The sequence below is a fragment of the Lepeophtheirus salmonis genome, chromosome 4 (genome assembly GCF_016086655.4).
Source record: "Lepeophtheirus salmonis chromosome 4, UVic_Lsal_1.4, whole genome shotgun sequence".
NCBI classification, from domain to species: Eukaryota; Metazoa; Arthropoda; class Copepoda; order Siphonostomatoida; family Caligidae; genus Lepeophtheirus; species Lepeophtheirus salmonis.
In genome coordinates, this window is record NC_052134.2 from 31043681 (window position 1) to 31052542 (window position 8862).

At 30.7% G+C, this 8862-nt stretch overlaps 1 protein-coding gene across 1 annotated transcript; it reads right to left on the bottom strand.

Annotated features, from left to right (window-relative positions):
* Positions 1-3323: 3323 nt before the first annotated feature.
* LOC121117017 (uncharacterized) lies at positions 3324-4404 on the bottom strand. The gene has a single exon (XM_040711342.2). The coding sequence runs from the start codon at positions 4387-4389 to the stop codon at positions 3559-3561; it is 831 nt and encodes a 276-aa protein (XP_040567276.2). The 5' UTR covers positions 4390-4404; the 3' UTR covers positions 3324-3558.
* Positions 4405-8862: the final 4458 nt, after the last annotated feature.

Genomic DNA, 8862 nt, shown 5'->3' on the forward strand with positions numbered 1-8862 from the left:
AATCACCTGGAATATTTGGTCTCACGTTTGATTTCCATAAAACGTTTGCTCCTGCTCTTGCCCCAATCCTTGAGGGAGCTTAAAGAGAAATCTTTGATTCGGAGTTGATATCTCAGGATTAAAGTATAGTATTGTAATTATTTAGTATTGGATCTTACGAGAGGAAAAAATACACTTGATATCAAAAACTTCAGAATACAAATAAAGGAAATATGTTCAGCTTCCTTGGGATAAAGGGGTGTTGGCTAAAGGATAGTTGATCTCTATCTCTATTCCTCATTTCCATTAGGTATGTTCACCATTCAGTAAGAGGAAATAGAAAATTTAAGGTCTTTCCGAATGTTAAATATTGTTATAAATCACTTTGGTATGTAGATGACCTTACAAGTGTCATAAAGGGCTCTAAAGAGGCCTTAACAAGCTAGATATAAGAAGTAATTTTTTACTACAGAAGTTTATGAAAAACTCTAGAATCGAAGTTAATCTTGAAAAACAGTGGTCCTCACGTCGGATGAGTTAACTATTAAAGCAAAATTTCTTACTAAAGTTATCTGCTTTGTCCATATTTCTGGGTTTGAACAGTGAAATATCCCAACCCGAAGGCGTTATAAAAATGAATGAGTCATTAATTTTTTAAGAACTCGAAAACTGAAAAAACTTAATATCCAATAATTTTGACAAAAAAAAATACATTTTGATAAATTAAAGGGATAGTAACGATGGTTGAAATTAAACTAATGTGGAACAATGATAATGTACATTGCCCGTTTGTTGTAATTCGTCATAGAATTAATACAAATTTATAACAAACAAAAGTAATAAACAAAGATTTAATCGTATTTTAAGTTTCATCTTAAGACTCTGTATTTTAAAGTTTTTTTGATAACTTAAAAAACAATGTATTTTTCACAAATTTTTATTCACTTATTAGGATATCTGTAGTTAAGTACACCTTTTGTGAGTCCAGGACTAGTTCATAGCCATGTGCTCTGAGCCAATAAATGTTGATATGGAGAGAAAAAAATTAAGTCTTCAATTTCTCATTACATTAATTTGTTGAAATGAGAGCCATCTAAAAAAAGATTTGACCCTTAAAGCCAAATGACTGCCATTCTGAATATTTGTGGCGCCCATTCCAATTCAACTTTGATTGAATATGTTCCAAGTCCAATTCATGTTTGAGTCCAAGTCTAGATCGAGTTTAAACTTAAGTGCTCTTAGTAAAAAAAGTTAATGGAATAAACGTAATTTTGTGAATTTCTCACTTATCTCTTGGTTAAAATAAAAGCGATTTAGAAACAATTTTGGGTACTTATTGAGTACTTATTTTGACTTCATTTATTAATTAATGTTGCCCCAAGTCCGATTCAAGATCGAGTCCCAATCAAGTCTAAGTACTCATGGTAACAAAGCAAATCTAAAAGATATTTTCATATTTGTCCTTCATTTGATGACGTCAGATAATTTTTTTTACAGGACATACTCCTTGCAAAAGAGATTTTAAGCATACAAAAATGGTTGATGTACTATTTTTTAATGCATTTTTCTTACAAAATGGCTTTAATTTACCATAGTGGCAATTCAAGGGCAAAATATGCTTAAGATCTGGTGATATACTTGATTTTAAACTGTTTTTTTTTTGTCAAAAAAACTGTAATTATCATGAAGATTGTTTTGTTTAAACAAAGGAAGTGAGAATTCATCTCAAATAGTATTTATTTAAATGATGATAATTGTCCCAAAAAATAATTATTCCATGCATTTTATTGAATCATACAAATTATAGGGGATTTTTTCTAAAGACAGGTACAATGGTTGTAAACAGTGCAAAAAAGATCAGCTAACTAATTTGGAATTATTTTTATATAAGAATGGTGCACAAAATATATTTTATATTTCATATTTTTTAATAATGTTTTTTATTTGGAATAAATTAGATTTTGTGTCCATTTTATGGTATATTTCTCGTAAAATATAAATTTTGTTCTTCTTTCTAATAGTTGTCTCAATTCATGTCATGTCTTATATTTCTCTACTTAGAGTGCATAAACTTCTCAATTTGTTACACTATAAAACACGATTAAAGTTGAATTTTGTACTTGCATTAAGATTAAAAGGGTAAAAACCCTTCAAATCATAACTCGAGTTAGGATTAGAAGGGTTACTTACCTTTCTAATCCTAACACAAGTACTTTCCTAGGGTGTTAAAAACCCTCAACATCGATATTTCAATAATACAAAAATTTATTTGCTCCCAGTAGATGGTTCACATAATACTATTATCAAAGATATAAGAAATATTATCGCCAGTATGCTAAAAAAATGTACCAAAGTTTTACGTTTCATTAAATTGGCTGCGAATAGATGAAGAAAATATAGTATAACCCCTCATAACGTATCCAGCAATAATATAGGCTGGAATTAATCCGATGTTGATCTTTCAGATCTAAATCCAACTAGGACTTATACTTATAACTCATCAGCAAATCATTTTTGTCTTTCATTCCCCAATGATTACTTTATACTTAAATCATCTCTCTTCAAGAATATAAGAATTGTTTTTAGTGAAAATTTCTGACACCCAACTAATCTGACGATCACTGGAAACACCCAACATCCAGTTTCGCCTAGAAATCTCTTAGATTTTTGAGTGTCAATAATCGGAATTAAGCTTGCAATATTAAAATGACGTAAACCCTTGCATAAATCAAAGCAAGTTTGAAATCGATATTTAAAAGTTTTGGTACAAAAATTTGAAACAAAAACTATTTGAATTATCATTGCTGAAATATTTGCCCAGTACCAGCGCACAGAATGTAAACACTTTTTAGATAAAATATTTCAGTATAGTACATATTTGTCGAACAGAACCTATAAAATAAAAATATGGAAATAACCATCCTTGAACAGTGTTATTTTTATTTTGTGCGTGAATAATCTAAGAAGATAATTATTAAATGACCTTGAAAGCCCATCTACTGACATTTTATTTTATTTCCACCTATGTTGATATCAGATCCTAGAAATTCAGACAAAAATAGTCCTAAACATAATTTTGATAAGATACAATACATAATAGGTCAAGATATCCATTTTGTTTTAATTGCCTTAAAGGTAAATACATCTAAGGCAGCGACATAAAGTGATCTCACAAATTGTTGACTTTTTTTGATCACTTATGGAAATAAAATTATATTTGAAGAAACATATCAGATCTAAATAAAGTCTTAAAGACCAAATAAAGAGTAAAAAATAAAGTAGATACTTCTACGTGTCCCAATGCAAACGATAAATGACAACATAAAGCCCTAAGTGACTAGAAATAAGTCGATGTAATAATTTATTTTGTGAAGTAAAAAAATTAATTCGGAAATTCATAGTTTTTGTATAAGTTTCCTTTTAGGTTAACACAACACATTGATGATTTCTTTAATGGAAATCAGACTCCTTTGCATATTAAAAAGTTTGTAATTTGTACTAATTAAATAAAGATTTATTAACAACTAAGAATAAATTCACTTGTAAAGTGATTTTGTTCGGTAACAATAACAAAACAGCTTAGGACTCATAAGAAGGAGTAGGTGTGTAGGTAGGTACTGCTTCAGGGGCAGATTTGTAAGATGGAGTAGGTTCATAGGTAGGAGGAGCAGGGGTTGGTTCATAAGTTGGAGGAGGAGCTGGCTTGTACGCAGGGATAGGTGCGGTTTTGTAAGAAGGGGCTGGTTTGTAAGAAGGGGCTGGTTTGTAAGAAGGAGCTGGTGCTGGATTATAAGATGGAGCTGGTGCAGGTTTGTAAGCAGGGGCTGGAGCATGGTAAGGAGCAGGCTTGTAAGCTGGAGCAGGGGCATGATAAGGAGCTGGAGCAGGAGCGTGATAAGGAGCTGGTTTGTAAGCAGAAGGCTTAGGTTCGTACTTGGGGTAGACGGGGGTTCCTTCGTATTGAACATCAGCAACAAATCCATTGTAAGCATCAACAGTATAGCTCACAGTTTGAATACGACCATCAGGAAGAGCCACTTTGTAAGATCCGGAAGTGATCTTTCCATCGGCATTTTCTTCAGCTGAAAAATTTGAGCCAGTGTAGTCATCGGCTACACCGTATTGAAAGGCATAGGGCTTGGCTGGTTCTTCGTATTTGGCTGGCTTGTAGGCTGGAGCTGGACCATGATAGGATGCAGGTGGATGGTAAGGTGCAGGTGATGGATGTGGAGCTGAGTGATCTCCATGAACAGAGGCCATAAGAGCAAAGGTGAGGAGTAATTTGTACATTTCGTTTTTTTGTTGGAGTTGTTGTTGTCGGTTGAAGAAGTAAATTGAATCTGATGGTTGGGGAATGAAGTTGACGGTTATTTTATACTTGATCGTTATATCCCTTTTTTGGGCGAGCATTTTTTTTTCAATCGGAAGGATCCAAGACACTTCCACATTCTATGAAAGCAACACTGTTATTACGAACTATGGGCCACGCCTTGAATCAAAGTGGTTTATATGTAGGCAAACAATGATTTGTATGAAGGGGAATAAATATGTATATGGTTTTTGGTAACCTCTTGTCCCTGAAGCCATGTTGTATTCAATTTTTTACTTAATTATAACTTATTCAATTAATACTGGGGTGTATTTTATGTATCTATGTATACACATGAAGGAAAAAAGTCTACTTAGTTTATTTATCAATATATTTGTTACCAAAAATGTCTCTGTTATATACGTAAGTGTATTGTATCAATATAAATAAACCTTAACTTACAAGTCAATGAACTTGTGATGTCCGGGGACATATTGACTTATAATATATCACACACAAAATAAATTTCAATAGAGCATAGTTATATTTTGATGCAAGGTGTTTATTTATGTTATTTTATATGTCGTGAACAGGTTGTAACTTATGACATAATTACATATTTTGCATATGGAGATTTATTGACCATCCATTAGTAATTATAAATTTTTTGACATTTTTGTGCAAATTACTTATTGATAGAGAGTCTGTTCACTGTTTTTGATAGTGGAGGGGTCAATAATTATAAATTAAAGTTATATTTTTGCTTAAATCAAGTAATGGACAAGGGTGTCAGTTGTGGTTTATATTTTGAAACTTAAAATTTGCCCTGCTATAATAATACGATTTTTAACGCATTCTTGGACCAATTTCACAAAATATAGTAGTTTTATTATGTTTACAATAGGGGAACCAATAAGAAACAGTGAAAGTTCTCTATTATTATTAATTTTGCTGTTTTTTTGTAAAATTACAATTTTTGTTTAAAACTTTTCAAACCGGGAAAACTTTAATTCTTTTTTAAAAATTGGGAGGAAGACGTTTTTTGAGGAAACCCCAGAAAAAATCAATTTCTTTGCAAAATTTCGGAAAATTTATTGTTAACGTGAACCAGTTTTCCTATTTTGGTAAAAAAAGTTTCCTATCTTTATAAATTACCAATGGATATGAGTTCGATAAATCTGTTAATGAAGTTTGATATGTTCATTTTTTTCAATTTTTACATCAAACGTAGTCAAGATCTCGACCATTCGACATGTATACTAGTATCATTTTTAGATTTTATACTGATTGCTTTTCCAAATCAAATTTAGATACCCCAAGTCAAAATAATAACAGTTATTTTTTTTAGTAGGATAGCCATTATACCCTTGCGCCCGTCCTGTTTCGAGGCCCTAATAATGTAACGTATTATGTTACCCATTATAAAGTTCAAATGTCCACAGTTATATTATTTTTGAATATTATAAAAAAGGAATCTTAATAAATCGGAATTAAATGATAAAATCAATGAATAGTTGGTAAATAAATATTTGAAGTTGTAATTAACTATGGCATTAAAGGACAAACAAACTGTAACTTGTACTACCTGTTTATACAAATTATAAAACTTAAAATGCAACTTTTACACGACGTACAAATATCAAACCAAAGTTGCAAATAATTTGTACATTCTCGTATTAATTATACAAATTAAATAGACAGTTAATAAATATAAAAAGGAAAACACAAATTTTATTGTAAAATACGGTAAATTATGTACAATTTGTTTTACTTCAATTTCAAATTTTTGAATGTAACTCCTATCTACATCCTTAGAATTTATTATAAATACCTGTCCTTGAAAAAGTAAAAAAGTTTTTTAATCAGATAGGAGTTAAACCTATTACCTTATTATATATAACTGTTGGAAGATTCTTTATTATGTGGTAGAAACTACAACTCGACCAGTATTTTGAATAGTTGATTAAAAATACGGATTATACCAGGTGGCCTTTTGAAATCTGAATACTTACTAATCCCATAATTAAATAAGCTTGAGAGATCAAAATTAATTCAGATTATAGAAATTGACACATGAGCTTGATCGACGAATTTCCTTTCGTGCACTCTAAAGAATTTGGGCGCCTCCAAGACCACCGTCTACGCCGTTATTAGGTCCAAAACATTCAAGAGGAAGAAGGGTTCTGTCGAAAAGGTCAAACTGGACCCCGAGGAGTTAAAAAGACAGCCTTGGCCAATCCCTACGAGTTCACGAGGCTTATGTTAGAGATCTCGGGGGGTTCACACCAGATTGTCCAGAGAGCTATCAAAAAAGTATTTGGAAAGAGCCTTGTGAGGGTGTAGAGGCCACTTTTGACACCAGCAATGAAAGAAAACCATCTCCTCCGTCGTAAAACTCTTTTGAATGAGTCTTTTAAACTCGTTTTTGATACTTTTGGTTACCTACAGCCCCAGAACCAACAATCTGTTGGATTGTTGTAATATAAAAGGATATTTGGAGAATAACTTTTACTACTATGACTTCCTTTAATCAACTCACTAAAGAGTTATATATTATATACATACACGAGACTCAATATAAACAAACAAGGACACATATATACACGGACTACTTCAATCATAAAACACTAAACGTATATATATACAGATCAGCATTTACATAATTATAATACTAACACAATCTTGACTACACTTTTTTGGGTTCATGTTGAAGGGAAGGCCAACAGTATCCGTCATCCAAACACCAAGGTCCGATGAAATGCCAGATGCCTACATCTGCAGCGGGTGTTTAATGTTTAAGAGAGGTCAGAGGAATATCTAATTTGGCATTAATTTTGTTGAAATTCTATTTAATTAATAAATTAAATCTTGTTACAGTTTCAAATTCAAAGTATTTTGATTTGAAGTATAAAACACCAAGAAATCTTTTAAAACGTATTGCCGAGAGATAACCACTAATATGAGGTCATTATTTGCGCATAGGGTATAACTTTGCAAACTGACTTTAAAAAGAAGGTCAAACATAATGAATCAGAATGAATTTATCCATTTGATTTACTTCTAATGGGGGAAATTATTTCGAAACTGAACAGCATGGTATCTTGATACCCCTGAATTAGGGTCAAGTTCCGGTGTTTTAATGCATATATATATATATTATAACAGGCATTTATCGGGCAAGATTTTGATCTTATAAGCATTGTAATATCATGCGAAATAATTAATAAACAAATATATCTTTTTTTTCAATAAAATATTTCAGTCCAAAATATTAAAACCTTCGAAAAGTCCCATTCGTAATTTTTTTAATTCTAAAAACAACTGTTATCCACTATTACATATCAGCAAAATGTATATTTATGGCAATTGAAAAAGAACAATACATTAACAAATTGCAAGAAATTAAATATTTGGACAAAGAGTTTACAAAAATGATTTATATTGTCAAAATATGACAAAGTGCTCAAAATAAAATTAATCTATCTTATTTTAACGCTTGAAATATATTTAAAAAAGTCTCGTAGATCAAATGTCCTATATACAATACCATACCTATGGAGGGGATGTAAGGTAACCTGCTCAAAACAATATTTGTGCCCCCGACTGAAATATAAAATAATTTAAGTTTTATTGTAATTTTTAAACTACAGAAGTATAACAATAATCTAAATTATTCCAGTTAAAAATCGGTTCATTTTTAACTGTACCCTTCAGACCTTGGGACATGTGTTGTGTGGGTCCAAATATAAGATCGTTCACAGGTATTTTTCCCAAATTTAAAAAATATATAATCAAATTACTTTCAAGTCAAGTAGTTTTCAATCTATGATATGTGAAAGATTGAATAAAAGGGGTTTTATTTTTATAAAGAATGGTTATCTAAACAACACATTCTGTCCAAAAATTTCAAATTAAAAGAAGTTTTAATTGCGGTGGCAGTATTTATAAAAGTTCTCCATATTTTCTCAGACGGTAAAAAATAGGATTAGATGTCCAATAAAAATTACTGTAATCCTAAACTAAAAAGCAATTCTAGGATTTATTTGATAACTTGTACTCCATTTAATTAAAATATATAATTATATTTAATTTTCCAAAGTAGTGAAACCTCAAGAAATTCTTGGAAAACGGGATCTCGGGAAAGAAACCTTAGTTACGTCATAATGAATCAATTACATATATATATATAGTTTCCTTAATCCTTAATCCCCTTCTCTATGTAGTCCTTAACATCCCAAGAGAGATATTTATCTGACTCTTCAGCTACATTTCTGTACATTATCAACAGTTTATATATGTAATAGTTAGTGAAAAAAAGAGTAATTCGAAAGTAATGTGACTGAAATAGGAATCTCATTCTAGCCAATTGTTAAATATTACATCTAAATTTTTAAAAAATACTTAATTTATCTTTTTGCTCCAATTTATTTTACAGGGATGTCAACCTAAAATATCAAATCATATTTTCTAACATTGATATAACTATTATTAAAATTAATGACTAACCTAATCTAAGATACCATTTAAAGAGTTTCATCACCAGTTATTAATATATTACTTAAAGATTATGGTGA

Bases quoted from the DNA above. Each gene is read 5' to 3' on its own strand.
- LOC121117017 (XM_040711342.2), bottom strand. From the start codon at position 4,389: ATGCTCGCCCAAAAAAGGGATATAACGATCAAGTATAAAATAACCGTC.